General features: G+C 42.5%; 2 protein-coding genes across 2 annotated transcripts; both read left to right on the forward strand.

Annotated features, from left to right (window-relative positions):
* Nucleotides 1-1,021: 1,021 nt before the first annotated feature.
* On the forward strand, nucleotides 1,022-13,065 carry LOC117970769 (protein disulfide-isomerase A3-like). Its single transcript, XM_059007566.1, has 13 exons — nucleotides 1,022-1,319; nucleotides 2,914-2,992; nucleotides 3,829-3,946; nucleotides 4,703-4,810; nucleotides 6,165-6,294; nucleotides 6,522-6,635; nucleotides 8,128-8,253; nucleotides 8,947-9,129; nucleotides 9,638-9,746; nucleotides 10,491-10,619; nucleotides 11,265-11,344; nucleotides 11,646-11,703; nucleotides 12,104-13,065. The coding sequence occupies exons 1-13, from the start codon at nucleotides 1,168-1,170 to the stop codon at nucleotides 12,191-12,193; spliced, it is 1,476 nt and encodes a 491-aa protein (XP_058863549.1). The 5' UTR covers nucleotides 1,022-1,167; the 3' UTR covers nucleotides 12,194-13,065.
* A 3,172-nt stretch (nucleotides 13,066-16,237) lies between these two features.
* Nucleotides 16,238-27,015, forward strand: LOC117395156 (T-complex protein 1 subunit gamma). The gene is made up of 14 exons (XM_033994014.3): nucleotides 16,238-16,370; nucleotides 17,019-17,080; nucleotides 17,188-17,238; nucleotides 18,002-18,064; nucleotides 18,769-18,865; nucleotides 19,272-19,389; nucleotides 19,933-20,119; nucleotides 21,158-21,307; nucleotides 22,404-22,536; nucleotides 23,179-23,260; nucleotides 23,614-23,794; nucleotides 24,740-24,985; nucleotides 25,258-25,389; nucleotides 26,700-27,015. The coding sequence occupies exons 1-14, from the start codon at nucleotides 16,343-16,345 to the stop codon at nucleotides 26,787-26,789; spliced, it is 1,620 nt and encodes a 539-aa protein (XP_033849905.3). The 5' UTR covers nucleotides 16,238-16,342; the 3' UTR covers nucleotides 26,790-27,015.
* Nucleotides 27,016-27,536: the final 521 nt, after the last annotated feature.

The raw sequence follows: 27,536 nt of genomic DNA on the forward strand, positions 1-27,536 counted from the left end.
TAAGAAACGTGTTGATTTTTATTTTTACTTTCAGTGCTCCCGCCTGCAATTACTTCATTCACCACACGGGTGCGGCAGACTACAGTCCCATAGCACTGACTTACCCCACAGATTCTGCTGTCTTCTGCAGTGTCGTTATTTGTGCTGAAATGTCTGGCAACAGGTGCAACTGCGCTCGGGCCCATTTTAACAATGTTACTGTCCTTCGCGTTTATATTTGCAGATGTTAAACACTTGTATCACTGTAGCTGCCGATATACGGTGCCAGTAATTCTGATTGTATCCTCCCTCATTTCAACTGGTATCGCTATTGTCTTGATTATCCTAACGTTTTCCCCCGGATGCTGGTATGAGGCACGTCTTCATGGAAGGTTTTGTGGTTCTATTCAGCACAGACATGTGCAGTTATATTCTGCGTGCGCGATTCATCCTGTAGTTTAGACGGGAGCTGTCGGGTGCTGCTACGGGAACCAAAATAAACTACAGTAAATCAACATGCCTGCATTTCTGTTTTAAAAATAATCATAATTAAAAAAAAAAAAACGATTTCCTATGTGAGACAATTTCTGCAAATGTCTGTGCAGAATTGTGAGGAATCCATTTTAACCCCCACGCTGACACCTCTTGATTGTTTATAACAATCTCCATTAAAGATAAAACAATTCAAAGAAAGGACAAGTTCCGCAAGTTTCAGAAGGATATTGGTTGCAGTTTTTTACAGTCCGTTTATCAAGGGAGTGCCTAAGTGCTTGTAAACCATCACTGTTGGGGATAACTAGGCAGAGGCTTTTGATACCCACTGTAATATCGGACACAACCCCTTCAGCTGTGTAGAAAGAGAAGTGAGCACAGTGCACCTAAACGGGTTATTTTTCAAGAATAAACTACATATATATAGTAAAGACACAAACTACATTTCCCAGAAGTCTACGCACCTCACAGTCCCGCCCACCCCAACCCCTCGATTCGATTCTAACCAATCAGCGCCGGGCGCACAGGTTCTGCCCCGAGCGGTTTGCACCCGCCTCCTTTTCCTTCTTGAGACGCGGCTGTCATCACAAGATAAGTCTGGTGTTCAGGGTTTTTTTTTCGTTAGGGACATTTTCAGAAAGCTAGCTCGTCCTCCTCGTTGTCCCGTGTTTATCTAAGTCCCCGGTTTGGAGCGGAATGGCCCGGTGTCTGTCGCTCTCCCCGGTAGCCGTGTTGGCCCTCGGCGCGGTTCTGGTAGCGGCCAGTGATGTACTCGAGCTCGGGGACTCGGACTTCGACAGCACAGCCAGCCAGCAAGAGACCATGCTGGTGGAGTTTTTCGCTCCTTGGTAATAAATTGTAATTAATAACAATAATAATTATAATAATAATGTGGTTCTGTGCATCTTATTTGCATTGTAGGTGATGAATGGAACATAAACAGTAGCGGACACTGTATGTGAGGAGGTTGTCTGTCTGTCTCTCGCAAAGTGCTGTGTAGACGGTGCGTTTAATAGAATAATTATTTAGTTCCTGGGTTGAATAACAAATATAAAAAACACGAGTTACTTTGCATTAAAAAATGACTGCATCGCGATACTTGCAAGGTAAGAGTAGATTGAGTAGAGGTTGGCTGCATTCACACTGGGTCCGTTCGGACACTTTGGACCGAGTTCGTTTGCATGATTTTTTTTGTTTTTTTGTGGTCCTTTTCCAATTTTTTTTTTCAGGACCGAGTTCGTTTCTGTTCACAATTCAGTTTGCAAGTGCATTCGGTTTGCTATGGTCTGTCAACCGGATGTTTACAATATCCGGTAAGGTATCATGAAAGATGGCAGCGGTTGATGTATTGTTCCAGTTTTTACTTTCTTACATATTGCTGTGGAAGAAAGCATGGGAACTGGGGCAGCACTTCGCTGATTTAATTAATACATTTGTTGAATGCCATCACAGTATGAGAGCAGTATTATGCAATACTGCACTGTTCCTTTTCAAGTACTAAATGTAACCATTACCGTTTGGGTCCCTAAAGACCTGAATCCTGAATATTGTATGGCAAAGCTGCTCAGTGAGGCAGCCATGGCCCGCCCCCAAGGGCGTAAAAGGGCAGCGCTCACAGATCTCCACACCATCTTTATCAAGACTGACCTGACTGGAGAGCCTAGTTCAGATAAGTACATTGTTGATTAAATCTGCTTAGAAATAAATAATAATGATAAATAATCTGTATATATTATTATTATTATTTATTTCTTAGCAGACGCCCTTATCCAGGGCGACTTACAATTGTTACAAGATATCACATTATTTTTACATACAATCCCCCATTTATACAGTTGGGTTTTTTACTGGAGCAATCTAGGTAAAGTACCTTGCTCAAGGGTGCAGCAACAGTGTCCCCCACCTGGGATTGAACCCACGACCCTCCGGTCAAGAGTCCAGAGCCCTAACCACTACTCCACACTCCATTTATTATTGTTTACACAAATGATATGTGATATTTAAACTAATCTCTGTAATAGTTTTTACTAATTACACGTATTGCTCGAGTCACTCTTTCGCTCTTTCCCAAGGATGCAGCAACATAAGTCGGCCGACTTTGTGCTCTTCCCCCCAGGCTGCGTAGCTCAGGCTGGAGCTTATTTTAATTCTCGTTTTTGCTTTTTAGCACCACACGCTATATAGCTGAATTTATCATAAGTGTAACTGGATTATCTGTCCCAAGTCGTGTAAACACAGATGTGTCTTTCTCAGGAAACCAATTTCCTGATTCAGTTTTCCAAAATACATTGGTTTTCTGAAAACTTGATCTCGCGTAACCGTACTGAAAGACCCTCACCTGGAAAGAGCGCGATCCAGATAATGTGTTCGTGCAGCACTACTGATATCCTGAAGTTTTGTCTTGCGTGTACACATGCCGTGTCTGTCTCTGTCTCTGTCCAGGTGCGGTCACTGTCAGAAGCTAGCTCCAGAGTATGAAGCAGCTGCCACCAGGCTGAGGGGAGTGGTAGCCCTGGCCAAGGTAAGGACCGTGCTTGTTTTTGTCTTTTTTTAATTTTTTTAACAAACTATTATCCAAATATAGTTCTGTCTGTGGAACACAGAATAAGGATGTCTGTGGCTTCATAGAGCATTAGAATTGGCTTACCTGGGGGGTCATCAAGTGGCTTATCTGGTAAAAGCCGCGTGGTGTGCAGGGTAGCTCGCCCAGCACAGGTTCGGGTCATGGCTGTGTAAAGTGGCCGGTCTTTGCTGGGGATTCCGTCACTCCCGTGGGATAGGAAGGCAAATCTGGCAGGGACTGTTTCTCCTTCTTGGTGCAACAGTGACCCCTGCTGGCCGGACGCCCAGTTAGCTCAAAAGCGGACACCTGCGGGGCTGGCCTTTGTCCTCCAGAGGTCAGTGACATCCACTCTTGAGTTCCTGGGTGTGGAAGAGGAAGCTAGCTCGGTCGTGGAATCAGAGGACGCCCGCTGAACCTTCAGTTCTCCTCAGCTGTGTGGGGAAGTGCTGCGGTGAGGGGATAAAATGACTGGACATTCCAAATTTGGGAGAAAATCAGGAGTAATATAATTGGGCACACTAAATTAAAGCAAAATAATAAATAAATGAAATGGCCTGGTTTATTACACAGCTGAGATTGCAGTAATAAAACGTGGTTTGATTCACACTGCTGTGCAATGGGAGTTATATTGATGGCTGGGTTCCTGATTTAGCTCTTGAACTACCTTAGCTTAAGGTGACATTAGGTTGTCCAAGATGAGGGCTCATCGGGGTCTGTGAAGCCCGTTATAATAATATAGTATACAGAGTTCTTATATTTACACAGTCATTAATTATGGTGATTTTGGCGTGCAGGTTGACTGTACAGCTAACTCTGAGACCTGCGCTAGGTTTGGGGTGAATGGCTACCCCACCCTGAAGATCTTCAGGAATGGAGAGGAATCTTCGGCCTATGATGGGCCCCGATCTGCAGGTGAGTTTGTAGGCACTGATCCATCCACTAGGGGGCAGTGTTGCTGGTGGGGGGAGTCAGATTTAATGGTTACATTCCAATAGTGTAACGTGTGTATATACAGTATGTATGTGTGTGTGTGTGTGATATATATATAATTACACACACAAAGTTAGACGGGGCTGGAAGAGTTGCAGGGATGGCAATAAGACTCCTGTTCCATAGCAGTTTCACCCATTCCAGGTTTTAATAAAGCTAGGTTTTCTACAGTGTATAGGTAACACGCTCAGGTGTGTCTTATTAAACTCCTAGTTAAACCAGGAGGGGATCAAAGCGCTGTGCAGTTGGGAGTCTTATTACTATCCCTGCACTATCCAAGTGATTTGAATGGAATGAGGAAGGCTGCTCAGTCCTGGCACAGGATTTTCCTGCTTCAATAATAATAATAATAATAATAATAATAAACTTTATTTTGTATAACGCCCTTAAAAGCAATTATCTCAGAGCGCAATAGTCAAGCCAGGTAAAGGCAGATTTAGAGAGAAACATTTCTCATATGAGATCGACATTTTTATTTTTTTTCCTTAGCGTTCAATATGATCTCTTAGGGGTGGAAATAAGACTCCTATTGCATGTCAGGTTTTACTATGAGCTGGATTAGGCACAGTCTGTATAGGTAACAAGCTCAGGTGTGTCTTATTAAACTCCTAGTAAAACCAGGAGTGGCTCAAACTGCTTTGCAATGGGAGTCTTATTTCCATGGCTGTCTGTTTGCAGATGGGATTGTGAGCCACATGAAGCAGCAGGCTGGCCCCAGCTCAGTGGAGTTGAAGACTGTTGAGGATCTCGACCGGCTCATCCACAGCTTCGATGCCAGCGTGGTCGGTGAGTAGAGGAGAGTTTGGTACAGGGCTCCAGACTGCGACTAAAACGGTCACGACAACGACAATTTTTTTTTTTTAAATGTTTTTTTCTTGGGGTGAGGCACCACTGACACCTGTAACACAAAAATGCTGCCTCTCTCTTTAAAAGCATGTGTATGAACGCACCATGACATCGGTCTCTATAAAAAAAAAAACCTGCAAATATCACATGTTTTAATAAACTGGTAACAATTTGATCGAATACAAATGCTTGTAAGTGCAGAGAGGCTCTGTATTAACACCAGCAGAACACGGTGACCACAGTTTCATGCAATGGTGTGATGGTGACACGAACGTGTGTGAGTACTGTTGTGTAAAAATGTAGCTTAAAATGAACACTTGCATTCAAGAAATTTTGAACAAGAACAGCGAAAAAATTAAAATACACTGAAGGTTTGTGAGTTGCACATGTGCCGTTAACAAAATACTTTGCAGACTTAAAATAAAGAGTGGCACAAATTTAATGAAGGGCTGTAATGCAACAAAAAGCTCAATTAAACAAAAAAGGAAGTGAAAAGGTAACTGTATCAAGCTGAAAAAGGTTTTCTTTGTAAACTACAATAAACCAGCGTTATCTTTCGGCAGTCAAATCGTAGGGTGCCTGAATAAAGTTTTGAGTCCCACAAACAGATTTCATATATTTCCCTTATTCCAGCTGTACACAATTAAAGGCGCGGTCACCAATTCCATACACAACACTTGCAAAATATTTCAAATATAAAGTTCATTGCAGTCGTCAGCTGCATAGATTAACCGTTTGGCAGAATGAGGCAACAAACAAGTGAGTATTCAGACATAGTTACTTGTATTTTAAGTAGCTGAATATGATGGCAACCAACTTGCTTTGACGTGGCACCCAGCAATTGGATTTGGCGACCAATTTTTTTTTTGGCCAAGAAGCCATTGACTCCCAAGTCAGAAAGTTTGTCTGGAGCCCTGATAGTATAGTATAAACAGCGCTTTGCAAAATCATTAACATCAACATTCAGCAGTCGAGAAGACGCATTGCAGTTCAACTACCTGTCCAGAACCTCTAAAAAAGCGAAACAATGAAAACTTAAATATACCCTTTATTGTTAGCAATAAAAGCCCTGTTTACCAGGTTTCCAATGGCAAAAAAAAAAAAGTTTATCGGGCATTGTGGAAAATAAAATCTATATGTTTGCTGTAATGTGTTTCTTTCAAAAACTGCACATTTGAGAACTACTATACTATAATTGGGACCCTTTTTCACAAACTCTCAATTGTGTCTCCCTTTCTCTGTCTCTCTCCCCTCCCTCGTTCTCCTCTTTCCTCCCCCTCTCCCTCTCTCCCAGGGTTCTTCTCGGATGCCGGCAGTGCCCAGCTGGCAGAGTTCCTGAAGGCTGCTGCGGTGCTGAGAGACAGCTACCAATTTGCCCACACCAGCACCCCGGAGCTGCTGCACAGGAACCAGATCCAAGGAGAGTGAGTATGGGTAGAGGAGAAAAAGAGAGGGAGGAGGGTGGCGAGAGTGCAGAGAGGGGGTTTAGAGGGGTGGGGAGGGCAGAGCGAGGGAGGGAGGGAGGGAGGGAGGGAGGGCAGAGCGAGAGAGGGAGGGGGGCTAAGAAAAAAATGGGGTAGTGGCACACAGTTTCCTTTTTTTCTGTAATTCTGGAAATTGCAACGTTCCCCTTCCTTTCACTCCTTCCCAGAGCCGTTGTGCTGTTCAGACCTCCTCACCTCAACAGCAAGTTTGAGGACAGCTCTGTGCGATACACTGAGGCTATCTCCACCAGCAGCCTGCGCAGATTCATCAAGGAGAACATGTGAGTCTTCAAACACATAGCTGTACATGCGGCTGAGTCGTCTGTAACTTCCCAGGTCAAAGTATGATGGGCCGTATTTTCAGAAAGTTTCCTCCGTTCTTTAATTGCTCCTGTTTTTTTTTGAAAGGACAGAAATCATGTTAATTTTACAAAATGAAAAACAGCTTTAACCCTTTTCAATACAATACAATACAAATGTGTTTTTATATAGCATCCTTCACACCAAGGCATCCCAGAGTGCTGTACAAAGTTAAAAACAAAACCGATAAAGTATGTTTTCAATTTAGAGTTCAGTGAGACCCCGCCTTACCTTAGCAGTCTTAAAAATAAAGGGGTTTCAGAAGGTGGGCAGTGTGCACAGACATTGCTTCTGATCATTCATCCATTTTGTGCACCACGTAATACGCTAGGAAAGTGAATGTGTCATTTGCTTAGCAACGGGCTTAACGACCTCGAACCTGGCCCTAAATAAACCAGCAACATGGCATTGCCAGTTATTTTTTTTATTTTTTTTATTAAGTAGTCGCCAATTAGTTTTTTTGTTATTTTTCTCCCCAATTTAGTAATGTCCAATTATTTTGTTTAGCTCAGCTCACCGCTACCACCCCTGCGCTGACTCGAGAGGGGCGAAAACGAACACATGCTATCCAAGTCATTATTTTATTCCTATAACATCTCAAATGTCTGTGATATTCTTTGAGAGCTGGATGCGGAAGCAGCTATCTTGTTTGATTGTGTCAGTGTTATGTCTGTGGTGAAGGGACAGTGCGTATTGCTCAGTTCAGTTCGTCACTTCGGTTCACATTGAGGTGGCAAAACCATGATAAATCAAGATTAATTCATTTATTTTTTTTCCAGTTTTGTAGACAAAGTAACATTGTTTATTGTATTTAAAAAGACACAGTTGCATTGTCATCGCTGTGACTTTGCACACCATTTTCCCCCTTCCTCTGTAATTTTGAAAAAATTTACCCTGATTTCGTCGTGATTTTTGGTACAAAATTCTGTGACAAAATCCCAGCCTTAATTATTGAACACACTGCATAGAGCTGCACGATTTCTTTAAAATGTCTTTTACGAAAAAGACACCAGCTGCATCAAAGGAAACATTTCTGCTAAAGATCGCTCTGTCCACTACAAAAATGTGTGTGTCTATTCACGGCCATTCTGGCCGTAGTGCTCTTGCAGCTACAGCAGCTGGAGACGCCTGTACATACCAAGCTAGGAAGTGTCTGGATCTAAACAATAACATAATTACGTTATTTGCGTCATTAAATGACATGAGCGGGGAATGGAAGACCTTGCACACCCAAACCCCATTATAAATAAATAAATATCAATACACAAACCCATTATGAAGTTTGCAGTTTCTATTTTCATTTTTTACTTTTCCCTGGTGGTGGTATTTAGATCTGCTACTGTTTTTTAGATAATTGAAAAAGCCCCACAGTCTAATTAAACTGCTCTGCTCCTCCCCTGTTTTTTTCTGCAGATTTGGTATGTGCCCACACCTGACCAATGAGAACAAGGAGCAGCTGATGGGGCGGGACTTGCTGACTGTGTTCTTCGATGTGGATTACCTGCGCAACCCCAAGGGATCCAACTACTGGAGAAATAGGTACAGTGTGATTTTAATTACAATCACAGCAGAATTGTTTGCTGAATGAAATTCCAATTACAAATACAATGCTATGTTATTAAATTGTTACAATTAAAATTATACTAAAGTAACAAACTGCTACACACACAGGGTGGGACAAATTGCTTGGTATGCTGGTGGCCATTTGGCTACTAGATTTCAAAATCAGATGGCCAAGTGAACGTTTATGTTGGCCAACATTTTCAAACAGGGACAATAGGATTGTTAGTGTTGCACTGAAAATCATTGAGTCAATTCTGTTTCAACAAAGAATTACTCGTCCTCTCCCTCTCATTGTAATGTGCCTGCCTGCCTGCCTGTCTCCCTGCATCTCCCCCGCTCCCTCTCTCCAACTCGAATGGTCCTTAACGGCATGACAAGTCATACAAGCATAGTTAATGCAGGAAGCATACAGAAATATTTCATATTTGTAGACATGCAATGCAGATATATATATCCCTGTCTTCTCTCTCTCTCTCTCTCTCTCTCTCTCTCTCTCTCTCTCTCTCTCTCTCTCTCTCTCTCTCTCCTCTCTCTCTCTCATCTCTCTCTCTCTCTCTCTCTCTCTCTCTCTCTCTCTCTCTCTCTCTCTCTCTCTCTCTCTCTCTCTCTCTCTCTCTCTCTCTCCTCTCTCTCTCTCTCTCTCTCTCCCTCCCTCCCTCTCCCTCTCAGGGTGATGAAGGTTGCCTCTAGGTTCGTGTCGGAGGGGATGCCTCTGAGCTATGCGATCGCGGACCGCTCTGACTTCTCGTACGAGGTGTCTGAGTTCGGTCTGGGGGCCACGGAGGGGGAGCTCCCCGTCGTCACGCTGCGCACTGTGGCCGGGGAGAAGTACGCCATGCAGGAGGAGTTCACGTGAGTACGGGTGCAAACAAGCAAGCGTTTTAATTCAGTGTTGTAGTATATCTGTATTTTAGTTTAGCTGCACCTTTGTGTTTGTGTGTGCATTTTTCTCGCATCCAAAATGTTAAATCAGAATTCTAAGGTCAAATTTGCCTAAGAGATTTGAAACTCCCAGTAGACCAAGTTTCAATTGAGTTTCATTATTTATTTATTTATTTATTTATTTATTTCTTAGCAGACGCCATTATCCAGGGCGACTTACAATTGTTACAAGATATCACATCATTTTTACATACAATTCCCCATTTATACAGTTGGGTTTTTACTGGAGCAATCTAGGTAAAGTACCTTGCTCAAGGGTACAGCAGCAGTGTCCCCCCACCTGGGATTGAACCCACGACCCTCCGGTCAAGAGTTCAGGGCCCTAACCGTTACTCGTGTGTGTATGTGCAGCCTCTGTGTGTGTTTCTCGTGGCGTGTGAGTCGCATGTAGCCTCATTCCGTGTCTCTGTGTCCGCAGGCGTGACGGGAAGGCTCTGGAGAGATTCCTGGAGGATTATTTTGCCAGGAAGCTGAAGCGCTACATGAAATCAGAACCTGTCCCGGAGAACAGCGACGGGCCCGTCAAGGTGCTCATAGAAAAATAATATTGACAATAACAACAGTAGCAACAACTGTATTGACAATAGTATTACAGTAAAATCCAGCCTAGATTGGGACCAGAAAATTGTGCCGGATTATACAGTGTGCCGGATTACAGAAGTATTGTAAAATTTAACACTATCCCCAATACAAACTGAACCCGGTGATATTGCCAAGGTATACCCGGTATTTACAAGGATTGTATTGATTTTACTTTTTCCACGCTTCATTAGCCCCAGTGTATAGGTAACAAGCTCAGGTGTGTTTTATTAAACTCATAGTAAAACCAGGAATGGAGCAAACTGCTATGCAATGGGAGTCTTATTTCCATCTCTTTCTTACTGAGGTGAAACCACTACAAACTAAGACTGTTAGACAAATGTTTTGACCTGTCGAGGTTAAACTATGTTATTACTTTATTATTTTTTTGAGTTTGTACAGCTATGGAAATAATACTCCTATTGCAGAGCAGTTTTACCCATTCCAGGTTTTACTACGAGCTTGATTAGCCCCAGTGTATAGGTAACAAGCTCAGGTGTGTCTTATTAAACTCTGTGAAATCAGGAATGGATCAAGCTTCTATGCAACGGGAATCTTCTTGCTGTCCCTGGAATGCTGGTTTGCAGAGGTGCTGGATTAGACAGGTTTTACTGTAGTAATAACAGTAGTCGCAGTAGTAATAGTCATAGTAATAATTACAGTGATAGTCCTGGTTCCTGTACTGATCCCAGGTGGTGGTAGCAGAGACTTTTGATGAGATTGTCAACGACGATTCGAAGGACGTGCTGATCGAGTTCTACGCACCGTGGTGCGGGCACTGCAAGAACCTGGAGCCCAAATACAACAAGCTGGGAGAGAAGGTGGGACTGCCCTGAGGGACTGTGGGCACTGTCCCGAGGTTCACTTGGGGGGGGGGGGGGGGGGGGGGGTATAGGAACGTTTTGCAGCGTTTCTCTTGCTGTTTTGTTAAACATCAATGTTCTTACGAGTGTAGCAAAGCATCCGGCACCATTTTGATGAACATAATGAAGAGTTTTGAAAGACCTGTTAAATTAACAATTGCTGGGGGCTCCCAAGTGGCGCAGTAAAGGCGCCCTATAGCCTGGACGTCGCCGGTTCGAGTCCAGGCTGTCCTCGGCTCACCGCGCACCAGCGACCCCTGTAGTCTGGCCGGGCACCTGCGGGCTTGCCTGTAAGCTGCCCAGACCTGCGTTGTCCTCCGACGCTGTAGCTCTGGGTTGGCTGCGTGGCGGGCCTGCAGAGTGAAAAGAAGCGGTCGGCTGACGGCACACGCTTCGGAAGACAGCGTGTGTTCATATTCATAGCTTCCGAGTCAGTGTGGAGGTGGTAGCGGTGAGCTGAGCCTAAAAATAATTGGATATTTCTAAATTAGGAGAAAAAGATTAAAAAAAATAATTGGCGACTACTAAAGAAAGAAAGAAATTAACAATTGTCCTGTTTTATAATCATTTTTTTTGTTTTTGTTTTAAATGTTACACTTTCAGCTGGCAAATGACCCCAACATTGTTATTGCCAAGATGGATGCCACAGCCAACGATGTGCCACCTAACTATGACGTGCAAGGGTAAGGACGGGCTTGCGGGCACATTCCCAAACAGCACTAGAGCGTCGCTGTGTTTATTAAACAGTTTAACCATTCAGGGTAGCAGCAGCCTGATTGCTGCTGTAATAACATTAGTAACACATTCAACAAAAACAGGACAGGGCAGGTCCTACCTCCTCCATCTCTATTGCAACATCAGAGATATTTTTTGTATCAACTTTATTATTGTATTTATTTTTTAATGCATTTTGATTCTTTATTGTTTTTTTCCAATGATTAAAAAAAGCATGTTAATAATGACGTCTCTCTTGTTCATTTTCAGTTTCCCTGCGCTTTACTTTGTGCCCAAGGGGAGCAAGGAGTCACCAAAGAGATACGAGGCAAGTCTTCTCGTCACGTTTTTGTGATGTGAAAGGGAAACCATAATCAAACCTAGGCATCGAAAATTTGTATTTACTGTCCAATAGTGCTGCAGAAATACTTGGTTATTCCGACTGAGCTCTCCACAGAAGTCAGGCGCTGACAATCCGGTAAAGGTCACTGGTGTTGATTGGGATCATTTACCATTCAAAGTGGTCTCGGCAATCCGCACAAATCCAAGCAGATGTCTCTTCACTTGTTTCCCTTGGAATTCTGAATTAGCACGATCAACACCAACGACCCCTCCTCTGAATCCGCGGAGAGCTCCATCTGAACAATCGCTTCGTGCAGCTCTGTTGTCCTGCCCTGCTCTGCTCCTCGTACCTCCAGCATCACTCATGCTGTACCTTGCTGTTCCAGGGCGGTCGGGAGGTGAGCGATTTCATCAACTACCTGAAGAGGGAGACAACGAGCACCCCTGTGCTGACCCCTGGAAAGGAAGATCTGTAAACGGACGAAAGAAGAGCTAGTGAACGGCACGCGCCTGTCGATGTGTCCACGTGCCTGTTAGCGCTGTCTGCTGTCCGTGCTTGGAGACGGAGTCACTCAAAACGAACAGCCTGTGCCGCTTAACCCTGCTGTGTGGCGCCATTATAATGAACTTCCCAGATACAGAGAATTCAAAAACAAACAGCTCCTTATCCAAGGAGAATTGGGATCCAACAGGTTACTCATCAATCTCTAGAAATACTTAATGAGGAAGAAAGGTAACTGATGAACTGAAAACTCACCATCTTTAATAATTAGTTGCAATGTTTCGGCTTCCATCGTCTTCAGATATCGTGGTAGAAATAGCCAGGCAGACACCAGCATCAATCTACCTGGCTATTTCTGCCACGAGATCTGAACAAGAGAGAAGCTGAAACATTGTAGCTAATTAAAATACTGAGTTTTCATGTTCATTGTTTGTGATAGATAAATAGATAGATAGATAGATAGATAGATAGAGCTAATGTTTTTCAGAGATTTATTTTGCGCTCATCACTGTCAGAATTGGAAGATGTGCATTTTAAAGTACTGTTTTAAGCAAGTAAGTGTAAAAACCAGTAAGTGAAAACTCCAGCAGACAGCAGTAACTGGATAATATCGACAAATGCGTTCCGTGTTTTTTTTTGTTTTGTTTTTTCAAAATGATTGTCACGGGATACTGAAGGAGGGTGGGGCTTCTGGGACCAATGACAAAAAGGTGATTGGTCTATCTGTTCAAGGGTGGAGTTTCTCATGCATTTGGGGAGGGGCTGATTACAGTATAATTCTGTAAATCAGCGATTCTGTGATTGGGGGCGCAGGCAGAGTTAATAAAAGTAATTTATTTGAAGCTACTCTATCATCTTAGCCCCGTGTCTTGAATTTGCACCCCTCTGTGTCTGCAGGGATTGCTGCACGTTTTATACTCTTGCCAGTGAGCCAGTACATAAAACCAAAGTTGTGTGGTTTGGAGTAACTTAGGGTGGGGCTTTACCCAGTTAGTAGTAATTTAGGATTTCTCTTTAAGTTAAGGAAAGGTCGAGTGGAACTTGGTTCAAGAATTGTCGGTGTGCAATATCTTGAATGCATTTTTGTTTAGAAATTGAGACCGCAAGGCGAGTTGTCATCTTTGTAAATTTTATTTATTATATTTATATAGAGTATAGAATTGAAACTGGAGGGGGGGGGGGAATAATTGAAAAAATACAACTTCAGTCACTGTATGCATTTAAATCCTGGGCTGGGGGTGGGTGGTCTTAAGATCATTAAAATAGACCCCGCCCCGCCTCTGTCTGTTAACCTGCAGTTCTGCTGAAAATACACAAGGAATAGTATGTGATATTTTAAATAGAAAGAGTGTAGACTAAATAAAATCTTGAATGGATCTTTGAGCCATTCCGTGTTTTACTGTGGACTAGAGTTGCACGCAGGTGAGGATCATTGCTGTTGATCAGGCTAATTTTTAAATTACATTTAAAAAAAAAAATAATAATAATTTGCAGACGCCTTTATCCAAGGCAACTTACAGAGACTAGGGTGTGTGAACTATGCATCAGCTGCAGAGTCACTTACAATTACATCTCACCTGAAAGACGGAGCACAAGGAGGTTAAGTGACTTGCTCAGGGTCACACAATGAGTCAGTGGCTGAGGTGGGATTTTACCAATCATTCACTTTGGTTGGTAAATTAGCCAGGTCAACACCAATGATTTCCTGTTCTCTGGAGAGCTCAGTCCCAGTAATCGGTCCATGCAGCTCTACTGTGGACTGAGTTTACAAGATTAAGGGATTACACTTAACATGGGGGTGTGTTTTATAAGCACAATAGCTGTAAACTGGTAGCTGACTTTAATTTACCAGAGAGTCGTACTGTTTTTTTCTTGGATAACAATGGTATTTAAAACGACAGTGTGACTACTTGATTACAATGCAAACTGGTGTGTCTCGTCCGGAATGGCTTGAACTTATGTGAAATGGTTGTCTTAGTCCATCCTTGTAAAATGTCATGTACAACTTTTTTATTATTATTATTATTATTATTATTATTAATAGAGTAGCACTTCCTTGGTCAATGACAAAATAAAAGCAATTATTACAAATCCTGTTCTGCAGCGAATGGGTTTCAAAGGAAACAATAAATGCACTGATGATGATGATGATGATGATGATCTGATGTTTGTTTCTGCTTTTTGTGTATGTGGATTGGATTGATTTTTTAAAAATGTGAAAATAATAATAGATTGCAGCATAGAAGCAGGGCTGGATTTTTTTTCACTGTAAAAAAAATGGCTTATTTCACAGGAAAAAACAAGGTAAAAACAGCTTTGTCACGTTCAAAAATAGATCATTCTCGAGTTATTATACAACAGATGTTCCTAAATTTATCAAACAAAATAAAAAAAACATACATAAATGTAAAAATAACAAGAGACACAGGAAAATCCCCCTTGTGCTGGACATGGCGATCTTCAAGAGAAAGATTTCCGATTGCTTTTTCATTGAAGACATTTTAAAGAAATCGTGCAGCTTTTGCAGCGTGTTCAATCCTTTACCTGAAGTAAAGTGCCACACTGTTCTTTCAGAAATGTGAATTTTCACAGGCAACTACATATTACACAGAAATGGGGAAACTTCACGGAAATCATGAAATCTGTGCTAATTTTGGGGGGGAGAAGGAAGGGGGGGGGGGGGGGGGGGAATACAGCCTTATAAGTAATTCTACATTTGGATCAATCTACAGCTGTGGTCTTCAAACTGGGGTCGACAAAGATTGTCCGAGGGGAAACCCCAGAGAATCCTGAAAAGTTCTCTTTTTGTAAAACAACGTATGCGTTCGTTTACTTTCACAGTTTTGCTGGGAGGCAGGCCTTGAATCTTAGGGTTTGATTTGACTATTTTATGAAAATGTGTCTCTGACTTGTGATTTATACATTAAAACATTTGCATTCACTGCAGTACACTGCAGCGTGCTGCACCCAGGTGCTGGTTTGCATACTGGGTATTTGCAAGTACACAAATCATCCAGGATATTTTAATGTGCTAGTAAAAACGTTTAGGAATATTGTGCAGTATTGCTGGTTATCGCTGGGGCTTGCAGAATTTAGCATACCTGCTGTTTAGATAAGAGGGTTTAAAACTTTTCTTTCTGGGGGGTGGACTCCTTTTTAAAATTTGAATATGGACCCCCAACTGAGAACTAATTGCAAACAAAAAAAAGGAAACTACTGTGTTGCAGTTTAATGTATATGATCTGTAAGAATCGCCAGGTCTGGCTCCCTACATCAGTGTGGAATGGATCTCTCCCTCGCGCCAGAGGTAATAATACTGACAACATAAGATGCATGTTTGTTGGGTTTTTTTATGTGCGAGTCAGGTCGCAGAATTAAGAGGGAGCACAGCACTTTTTACAAAAATGAAGTTTTGAGAAAAAATTATAACAAAACAATTCCGTGTAATAAATGTGTATCAGAATACGAGTACAGCTCATTTTGCCAGTTACTGCACGCTGACACAAAAACAAAACAAGCCACAGCCGAATGAAGCTGCGATCGAGGAGTATTTACATGCATGCATGCATGCCTGCCCAGGTTACAAAGGTGCAGCCTCGTGTGTACGGAGAGCGAGTTCGGTAGTCATGGTAACTTAAAAGAAAACTACAAATCCCATCTTCGACTGGGCGCGCATGCGTAGTAAATTTAACGGTTTTTTCCATTCCGCTTCTTAGGTACAGTTTGGGACGGAAAAGCGACTTCAACGGAGAACGGGGTATAAGAGACGCCGACTTATGGTTAAAAACCTGTGAGCCTTGTGGCGTGTCTGTGAATTTTATCAGTTTCTTAAAATTCAAATATATGTTTACTTCTCGTCTTTCATTTCACTCCCTGTGCCCACGAGGAGAGCCTGGTAAAAAAACCGAGGCGGCTACCTCTGCGTGGCACCTCCGTGATTGGCTGCACGACCCGCACATCAATGCGAAGTCGAATTTCCATTGGCTTATGGCGGTGTCAGGCATCGTATTATCTCAGGGATTGGCTACTTGTCATTAGCCCCACCTCCACGCTGTCTCTCAGTCTGTGCAACCGGCATTGTAGAAGCTTCTAGTCGGTTCGGTTACACACACCTCGAGTCAAAATGATGGGCCGCCCAGTTATCGTGTTGAGTAAGTTGTAATTACGATTATTATTATTTTTCTAAAGCTATTTTTTTTAATCTAAATAATTAACCCTGCTGTCCAGTCTCAGGAGCTCCTGTCTGGAGTCGAGACGCAATGAACGGGCCTAGCGCCGGATATGTCCTGCACGGTCGAATTAGTCAGCGAATTGTGATTTTAATTTAATGTTATTTATTCAGCTCTGCTGTTCAAATGATGCTACTCGCATATGTTGTTATCTGTCTCGCCGCGGTAGGTTGGACAAGATTAGTTAGTTGTTTTTTTTTTCATGTTTGCAATGCAGTTTTTAGATTTGGGAAAACTCGTGTCTGTCTTGTCAAAAAAAAAGCCGTTTGAAAAATTCAGTCTTGTTTACTGTACTGCTTTTGTCTTGCCTTCATAATATCTGTTATTACCAATCGTACTAGACTTGCTTGTGTCTAACGTGCTTCTACTAGTCCTAGCGGTGTGTTGGATATTATAACTGCGTCAAAATACTGTACACCGCTATATTTCTGGTGTTTGTGTACTTTGTAATAAGTGTGCGGTCTGTGCATTTTACATCGATAACAATTGATATTTCAGATTGCTATACAGTAGTTGTGTAGGTGGCTGTTTTCTCATATTATTAATCACATTTATTTTCTCGCTGTTCAGGTCAGAATATGAAAAGGGAGTCTGGACGAAAAGTCCAGACCGGGAACATCAGCGCCGCGAAGGTGTGTAGCTGATGAAAAAAAAAATATATACAATATAATAAAAATAATTACGTTTTCTTGCAATGATCTGTAACTGATGTCGGACCCTTTTTCTTTACACTCTATAGACCATAGCAGATGTCATTAGAACGTGCTTGGGACCCAGAGCTATGATGAAGGTAAGCGACTTGGTCCATTCATTTACTGCAACCAGTCGGAGTCATTGCCTTATTTGGCTTTCCCTGACTAAATACAGCTCTGTATATTCATGGAAGGGTACAGCGTATTTATCTTATTTCTTAGCAGACACCCTTATCCAGGGCGACTTACAATTATTACAAGATATCACATTATTTTTACATACAATTACCCATTTATACAGTTGGGTTTTTACTGGAGCAATCTAGGTAAAGTACCTTGCTCAAGGGTACAGCAGTGGTGTCCCCCACCTGGGATTGAACCCACAACCCTCAGGTCAAGAGTCCAGAGCCCTAACCACTACTCCACTTACCATTGACCAAATAGATTTCTAACCAAAATGGCTTGGTGTGGTAACTCTGTGCAACTGGTACTTATCTGGGTGACCATCCCTTCAAAATATATTAATAAATAAACAAGAAAGCATTTATATTTTCAATTTCTCTCTCTTTTAAATGGAATTTAATGACTTGTATAAAGCAGTTATTTTTTTTTTATATATAATTGTAGCTTGGAAGGTGTTTTAATGTATGCCCATAACGTCATAAGATGCGCAGTATGTCAAAAGAGAAGTTCAAGACATTCACAGACATCAAAACAATGGTCTACATTTCTTTAATTTAATGCGACTGTGGGGTTAGACAGACTCTCGCTTTTCCGTGGTGTAAATGCGAGAGCCTTCTCACCAGATTCACTGTGTTCTGTTTATATTCTCACCGCTTGTTCTGTTTTCCTCATTCGTAGATGCTGCTTGACCCCATGGGAGGGATTGTAATGACCAACGATGGCAACGCTATCCTCAGAGAGGTGAAGAACCATACTGCTGTAGCTCATTGTAGTAATACAATATGAATTGAGACGCATACGGGAGTCTCAGTTTGTAAGTCAAGTGTGTCACATGTAGGGTGTCTCTGTTGAATGAGAGATGTCTTCTTGTGCAGAGGACTGCGGAGCAAAACTGAGCTTAAACTGGGTGAAATGATGTCACTTCTACAAGAACAATCGACCTACACGTGACGTGTTAACTTATTAGAAATCGAACAAATGTACTCGGGAATAGGTTTAAAATGAAATATTTTTATTTTTGTAAAACATTTATTACACCCCCCTCACCAGGTCTTGAAATGGTTCAGTCCAGAATCAACTACCACATTCCTTAAATAATGCGTGCAGGCCTGCAGGGGCTGTGTCGTGGTGAGAGTGTTTATGAAAAACGAAAGTGCAGCCGAACAAACTTGAACCAGCAGCATCAAAGGATTAAATGTCTTTTACCTTGTTAGACTGTAGCAGTTGCTTTTCTTCTGCAGTTTTGTTAATATTTTCTTAAAGGTACCAGTTATGTTTTTTTTTGGGTTTTTTTTAACATTGGTGTGGAGTTCTATGAACGCAGGATAAGATGTGCTGAAATTTTGGAATTTGGGAAGTGCTTCATTGCGATTGGTTGATGTGTATGTTGTCTAAAGACAATCAAAGCATATTGTAATGAGAGGGCTGTTTCTTACTGTCTGCAGATCCAAGTGCAGCACCCTGCAGCCAAGTCCATGATTGAGATCAGCCGCACCCAGGACGAGGAAGTGGGAGACGGGACCACGTCAGTCATCATTCTGGGTAAATGCAGCAGCACGAGAGAAACCTTGCAAACGAGGACAGGCAGAGCGCATAGAAATACTAGGGACTGTAATTAGGAAGTGTACTGCTAAGTGTTCAGCTTAGTTTTAAAAGTGGTTACAGTGTCACTATCCCTTATGACTCTCATTAAACTCATAGTAAAACCAGAAATGGATCACACTGCTGTGCAATGAGAGTCTTATTTCCATCCCTGAAATTAAACAGCTTTAAAAACAGTGGGGGGTGGGGGTCTTTTGTACTGTCCACGGCACGCAGGGGTATTCTAGGATTCCCTCAGACTTCCATTACAGGTGGTGACCAGTGAACGTTAAGCGTTTCACTGCCGTTTGCACTCGACCTGTGACCACAGCGCCGCAGCGTGTGATGCTTGTTTGTGTGCCTCTAGCCGGGGAGATGCTGGCAGTAGCAGAGCAGTTCCTGGAGCAGCAGATGCACCCGACGGTGGTGATCAGCGCTTATAGACAGGCTCTGGACGACATGATCAGCATCCTGAAAGACATCAGGTACGCACCTCGGCTGTCCCTCAGAAACACTGCTGGGATCTTTACATTGATTGTGTTGTAAATTCAGTGTTTTTTTGGGGTTAGACCTGCTAAGTTCGGAATACTAGAAGGAATGTAAGATCAGTGACAGAGCTTTTGACTGTCCTTCAAGTTTATACTTTGTGCACCTTCTTTTACATGATCCCTGATGAATTCAAGTTTCCCACTTTTACTTTTTAATTTAAAACTAGGCTGTAAATGTACATTTGAGTAAGTATTTGTCAACTGTGAATTTCAATTTAACTGTCAATTTAAGAGAAATAGACTTTTCTGTGTTAATGTGTACATTTATATAATTTCAGTTTTTTGTTTTTTTTTCAGTTAGTGTTTTGCAGCGCATCACGATAACATAAATGTTTTTGTTTTTTTTTTAAATATATAAAATCCATGCAAGATCCTCTGTTTGGCTATTTTAATTATTAAAAAATGTCAGTTTTAACGTTAAAACCTTTATTTACAACCTTCCGTTATTTATATGAAAAATAAAACGATGTCTGTCTTCAGCACCCCAGTGGACGTGAGCAGCCGGGAGATGATGCTGAAGATCATAAACTCTGCCATCAACACCAAGGCTATCAACCGTTGGGCTGACCTGGCCTGCAACATCGCGCTGGACGCAGTGAAGACCGTAGAGCTGGAGGAGAACGGGCGCAAAGAGATCGACATCAAGAAATACGCCAAGGTGGAGAAGGTACGACCCAGGCTGCCGGACACACTCCTTGGCATGGGGTTTAATCTGGGGCAGGCAGACTGATCAGACCCAGTCACAGCCTCATCTGATTTCAGCGCTGCAGTATAGTCGCATGCACTAACATAATGGAAGTGGGGTTATGGGCAAGATAAACACATGGGCTAGTATGCAGAGTCTGTTTAACCCTTTGCAGTCCATTTATTAAGAGCGTGTCAGGCGCGTCAGGTCCAATTTATTTTCACACGCGCAGTTAATTTTAGACGCGCTGTTTAAAAGTTTTCTTTTCAGTGTCAAACGGGTTTAAAAGGCCCTGTATATCAACAAAGCACTCACTAGGCATCTCCAGCCCCGCCCCACCCTTTCGTTCGCTATCGCTTTCACATATGCTAAGAAATAAATAATAATAATAATAATAGTCGTACATACCGATCAATCATCTCCTGATCACTCGTTTTATCACCAAACTCCTCAATAATGCGATCCAAGTCATTATTTTATTACTATAACATCTCAAAAAAGTTTTGCAAATGTCCGTGATATTCTGTGAGCGCTGATGCAGTACCATCCAGCTTGTTTCCTTATGACCGCCCCTATCTGATGCCAGGGGCAAGTATGACTATTCATGAGATGCGCCCTTTGGTTTTGTTTTTTTGGTTTTTTTTTCGGCTTGTCTCGGCTCCTGTCGCTCCCACTCGGCCATTGAATGGTTTTTCTTGGCTTTTTCCATAGGAAAAACAACTAAAAACCAGTTTTTTGCGTCTTTTTGATGATGTCGGACAGAGTCTGATATTGGACCTGATAGGAATAATTGCAATGTCGGACCAGGTCCGACAATGGACCGCAAAGGGTTAATAGAAGTGCTACTCGAATTGAATCAACTGCATATTGTAATCAAAACTGAATTCCCTTCACTGTTCAACCAATAAGAAAAAAATATATATATATTAAATCATGTTTGTGAGATTCAGACATGATTGCATTCCAGAGGTTTTTCGCTGGATTTTCTTTTCATTTTGCTCAATGTGTTTGTGTCTCCAGATCCCAGGCGGTATCATCGAGGACTCGTGCGTCCTGCGAGGCGTGATGGTGAACAAGGACGTGACTCACCCCCGCATGCGGAGGATGATCAAGAACCCGCGCATCGTGCTGCTCGACTGCTCGCTGGAGTACAAGAAGGGAGAGAGTCAGGTACTGCCCCCACAGCATCCGCAACATCAACTGACTGGATACTAATAATACTGCTGGAGCGAGCATTGGCTGAATAAGCTAACGCCAGTTCATTTGAAAGAGCCTCCTTGTAAAACCAGGATCAAACTGATGTACAATGAGGGTATTATTTCCATTCCTGCAATTTGTTCTTTGTGTGGATTTTTGAAATTAGATTTATAAATAAAACAACTAATTTATTAATTTATGTAACCGGTGTGGGGGGCGGGAGGTTGGGGGGTTAAAACCCTGAAATTATGTCAATTTATGAAAATACTTTCAAATAAACACACTGTAGGTGTTTTTGTAGTTCACTTTTATATTGGATTACCTTTGGTGTTTAGTCTTGGATGTACAGCTATGGCCAAAAGTTGTGCATCAGCACTATTTAGAATTAACTAACTGCTTCAAAGTCGATTTGGCTGAATAATGTTACGTCAACATATTCCAGAGATGCCAACTTATGAAAGGAGAAAACAATAGCATGTGCCAGGCGAAGCGAGGAGGGAGTGTGTAAGGCCAGAGGCTGCTAGCCCCTAGAAATTAAAAGGTTCTTGGGCTCTGGCAAGCCAATGACCTCATTTTTGCTGTTCAATGTATAATTTTGGTAATTGTAAACGCAGCATTTAGAAGTTAAACCCCAATCCAAATACTTCACCACCTGATTTTTATTTGGAATAAATTACCATTCTGTGGTAAATTCCTCTTAATATTTCTGAGAAGCCAACCTCAATCTTTTAGATGGAGCAGAGTGACATTTTTGTTTTGATTTGTGATTCTTTTGTTAATAACTGATAAGCAACCAAGTCAACGTGCGATTTGATAATGCTAGCAAGGCGACATTTGCTTAGCATTTTCTGAAAGACCCCTAAACCGGTTACTGAGCAACCCAGCTCAGAGCTTTTAGTATGTCAGTTAAAAATTATCTCAAAGAGCCAGCTGCATATATATAGATAGATAGATGTGTGTGGAATTGTGATGCAAAAATTTGGGCCATAGCTATAGACTGTTTGCCTAGTATTTCCTTTCTCGGCTGACTGTCCTAACGCTTCCTCTGTCTGTCTGTCCGTCTGTCTAGACGGATATTGAGATCACCCGGGAGGAAGACTTTGCCAGAATTCTGCAGATGGAGGAGGAATACATCCAGCAGATCTGCGAAGACATCATCCGTCTGAAACCAGACCTCATCTTCACAGAGAAGGGAATCTCGGGTAGGGAAAGAAACCACAAAACTCACCAGGGATACTATGAGTTAAGACACGCCTGAGCTTGTTACCTATACACTGTGGCTAATTAAACTCTGAGTAAAACTCTGGATATTTCCATCCCTGAGTTTACACCTGTTGCAGACCTATTTTATTAGTTTAGACTTCCACTGACTACAGTACTGCACTGATTTTTATGTAAAAAGTCTTGGCAATCTTTATTTTGTTCCTGAAAACATGCAGGTAGAAAACAGACCCCGATTTTAGCATATGAGCCCAGGTAACATGAGGCAACTTTTCAAGCAGCTTGTTGTAGGGGTGATCCATTTTCATTCAGTATCTCAAATCAGGGTACGTTTAAAATGTGTTGCTTGCTGAGAGTGTGTTTGATCTTTTACATGATAAACCTGTCACCTACAGTAAGTTCCTCAAAGGTTGCCTGGTGTTTCAAGGGCACTAGACTACCTCATGTTACCTTGAGCTAGTCTGAAATTAATGCCAGTTGGGTTGTGAAACCAGCCATGAATGTCTAAATGTAATTCAGTTTAACCTCTAGTCAAGGACTCCAAGCCCCCAGCTAGCGACACTCTAGCATTGAGTCTTGCTGCTTTGGCTTGCAATGTAACAGTCGCCTGCTGTTTCTTCCAGACTTGGCTCAGCATTACCTCATGAAAGCAAACATCACAGCCATCCGCCGTGTCAGGAAAACAGATAACAACAGAATCGCCAGGTGAGGGATCGTGAGGCGTCTCTGAACTGATTTCAGAATTTAAATTTTTCTGCCATCTCTAGCTGCTACTACTAGTAATACTAGGAGCATGTTCTCATTTGTATTGCCTAGTTTAGATCCTGAAAGAAAGGTACACTGATGAAGGCAGTAGTTGAAACACATCTGTCTTATTAACTTAAAGGTTTTATGGTAAAGTGGGAGGAGAGAGAGGATTTACTAAAGGTAACACTAAGAAACAAAGCCATGTAGACAAACACGTTTTGGCTAGTGCCTTAAGAAAGCTGAGCTTAGTTCTTGTTGCTGTCCTCCCAGTTCTGTGGCCTTGCCCCCTCCTAACCCTGCCCTCTCTCCAGGGCGTGTGGCGCGCACATTGCCAGCCGCACTGACGAGCTGCGCGAGGAGGACGTGGGCACCGGCGCCGGCCTGTTCGAGATCAAGAAGATTGGGGACGAGTACTTCACCTTCATCACAGAGTGCAAGGAGCCCAAAGCCTGCACCATCATCCTGAGAGGGGCCAGCAAGGAGATCCTGGCTGTGAGTGCAGCTCTCTGTACTGTGTACCAGCTTACTGAGTACAGCATCAGCTCCATACAAGGTCTAGCATGGTGATACGGGCTGGGAGTGCAGCTCTCTGTACTGTGTACCAGCTTACTGAGTACAGCATCAGCTCCATACAAGGTCTAGCATGGCGATACGGGCTGGGAGTGCAGCTCTCTGTACTGTGTACCAGCTTACTGAGTACAGCATCAGCTCCATACAAGGTCTAGCATGGCGATACGGGCTGGGAGTGCAGCTCTCTGTACTGTGTACCAGCTTACTGAGTACAGCATCAGCTCCATACAAGGTCTAGCATGGCGATACGGGCTGGGAGTGCAGCTCTCTGTACTGTGTACCAGCTTACTGAGTACAGCATCAGCTCCATACAAGGTCTAGCATGGTGGTACGGGCTGGGAGTTCTGACACAGATCTGGGCAGATATGTGTACTGCACACTATCATAAAACTAAAAACACCATCAACTGTGCTAGCAAGGAGATACTAGCTCTCTTACACAGCCATAGGGACACGACCTGAGCGAGAAATCAACCAGTCCCCTTTACATCTTATATGTGTAGATGGCATCCCATTCTCTGATACCATGATACAAGAACACAAGCATAACATGGCTCATTGCAGATCACCAAGTGGTTCTTGAATGAAGTGGGTTTTATGGTTGGTATGGATATATACTCTCCCTATCTCATTTAATTGTTTTTTTTTATAATGTATCCTACATGTAGCCAATCGGGACAGTCACATCTATCATGATGCATATCGTGAAATTTACCATATCATGAGATTAGTATATAGTTACACCACTATTTTATACATGGCAGGAGATATTTGTTGCGAGTGGACCAGGTTTAACATGTCCAGGTGTTTTTGTATACACTGATGAAGGCATTATCTTCACCTTGCTTTTCCATTGCTCCCTGCGCAGGAGGTTGAGCGCAATCTGCAGGACGCCATGCAGGTGTGCCGCAATGTGCTGATTGACCCCTCCCTGGTGCCGGGGGGCGGGGCTGCGGAGATGGCTGTGTCTCACCTGCTCACGGAGCGCTCCAAGACCATGACCGGTGTGGAGCAGTGGCCTTACCGCGCCGTGGCACAGGCCCTGGAGGTCATCCCCAGAACCCTGATTCAGAACTGCGGAGCCAGCACCATCCGGGTCCTTACCTCCCTCAGGGTAAGGCACTCCCCGCTGTAACACATAGAAATGCTTCATTCACAACTAACACACTTCATAGTGGTGCACTTAAAAATGATTAATCCTTAGTGCAAGGGATCAAACTGCTGTGCGATGGGAGTTTTATATCCAGCCCTGCAGTGATACATACAGAAATGTTTCATCCAGAACAGTGACACACTCCATAGTATTACATATAGAAATGTTTTCTTGCCGCTCAAATCTGAACTACAGTATTTTGAATGAAGACGTTTGTTTGGGGTCTCTTGCAGGCAAAGCACACTCAGGAGGGCAGCATGTCGTGGGGAGTGAACGGAGAGACCGGGGCGCTGGTGGACATGAAGGAGCTGGGGATCTGGGAGCCACTCGCTGTCAAAGCTCAGACCTACAAAACCGCAGTGGAGGTGGGGCTCTCTGCTTCTGTTTTGCATGTTTGGTTCTGTTTGTGTTTGTGTTGTGCTGGCACAGATACGCTGCCTCGCTCCACCCCAGAGGTGGCTGCTTTTCGGCTTATTTTGAGCCATTTCTTTTAAATTCTGTTTAATTGTGTGTTTGTTAGTACAGTATATTCATTTGATTACAGTTCCCCTTTTAAATGTGTTTTAACCCTTTGCGGTCCATTTATTAACTGCGCGTCAGGCACGTCAGGTCTAATTAATTTTCACACGCGCAGTTAATTTTATACACGCTGTTTAAAAGTATTTTTTTTCAGTCAAACGGGTTTAAATGGCCCTGCATATCAACAAAGCACTCACTAGGCATCTCCAGCCCCGCCCCACCCTTTCGTTTGCTATAGCGTTCAGCTATGTAAGAAATAAATAATAATAATAATAATAATAATAATAATAATAATAATAATAATAATAATAATAATAATAATAGTCGTACATACCGATAAATCATCTCCTGATCACTCGTTTTATCACCAAACTCCTCAATAATGCGATCCAAGTCATTATTTTATTACTATAACATCTGAAAAAAGCTCTGCAAATGTCCATGATAGTCTCAGTGCGCTGACGCACTCAGCCAGCTTGTTTACTATGAACGCCCCATTATCTGATACCTGATACCATGTATGACTATTCATGAGATACGCCTTTTTTTTTTTTTTTTTTTTTTTTTTCCCCCGACTTGTCTCGGCTCCTGTCGCTCCCACTCGGCAATTGAATGGTTTTCTCGGCTTTTTCCGGAGAAAAAACGACTAAACACCCGTTTATTGCGTTGCTATAATGATGTCGGACCCAGTCCAACAAAGGACCTGTGAGGAATAATTGCAATGTCGGACCCAGTCCGACAATGGACCGCAAAGGGTTAATGTTTGAGAAAGCATACTACATGTTGAAAGGGCATATGTGTGAAATGTGAGAGATGGGTCGATTACACATTGGTTTTGCAGGGTAGTTATGATTAGATTGGAGCAGATGTGAAGTTAAGTGAAAAGGCTAGCTTTTACCTTTTGAAACAAGGTACTGACCTGACAGACAAACGAATTAAGCAATTCAGAACAGAAAATAGGAGGCACTTTTTTACGCAGAAAATTGTGGGAGTCTGGAACCAACTCCCCAGTAATGTTATTGAAGCTGACACCCTGGGATCCTTCAAGAAGCTGCTTGATGAGATTCTGGGATCAATAAGCTACTAACAACCAAACGAGCAAGATGGGCCGAATGGCCTCCTTTCGTTTGTAAACTTTCTTATGTTCTTATTCCAGACTGCCATCTTGCTCCTGCGTATCGACGACATTGTTTCCGGTCACAAGAAGAAGGGGGGTGACTCTGGAGCTCCACCGGCTGAGCAGTAGGAATGGTCTGCAATGTCTCTGAACAACCAGTCAGTCCACACACACACACACACACACGCACGCGCCCGCATTTCAGTATTTATTGCAATGTCTGAGGGGCTCGGAGCCAGAATCCTCCGCGAGTGTGCTCTCTGACACCCAGCTTGTCGAAATGATGACACAAAATGGTTTACATCAGTTGTAACTGCATTATAATAGTGACAATAAAGTCAGTTGAAATAATAAAGCTTTGTTTTGTTTCTACATTTCTTTTAATACTTTGTTTAAAATAAATGTTTTCAGTTGCTTCACTGGTGTCCCCACCCTCAAGTCCTGTGTAAGCACACAGGTGGGCTTTGTGACTGGGATGTGTGCAGAATATTGGATCGTCTTGTACTGGAAACATATTTTGGTTTCAGGCATTTAGCAAGCCCCTTTTATAAGCTCTTCCGTAACCTGTAAGCATGGACTTTTTTTTTTATCTAATATTGCTGGGATTAAGAAATCTTCACTGGCCATTTTATCAGTGAGCCACCTGCATGATGTCATGACATTGATTTTATAGTTTCAAAATACTGTAACAAAGGTTTGCAGAAGTATGATGGGGAAGTTGCCTGTGTTGTAATGTACAGCTATGGCCAAAGATTTTGCATAGCTATAGAATTTTAGGATTGAGACATAACGGTAATTTAAAAAAAAAATATATATATATATATATATATAATATATTTATATTTTATTCTGACTTGAGTTTTGAGGCTGACATTA

This window comes from Acipenser ruthenus, chromosome 35, assembly GCF_902713425.1.
Source record: "Acipenser ruthenus chromosome 35, fAciRut3.2 maternal haplotype, whole genome shotgun sequence".
Lineage (NCBI taxonomy): Eukaryota > Metazoa > Chordata > Actinopteri > Acipenseriformes > Acipenseridae > Acipenser > Acipenser ruthenus.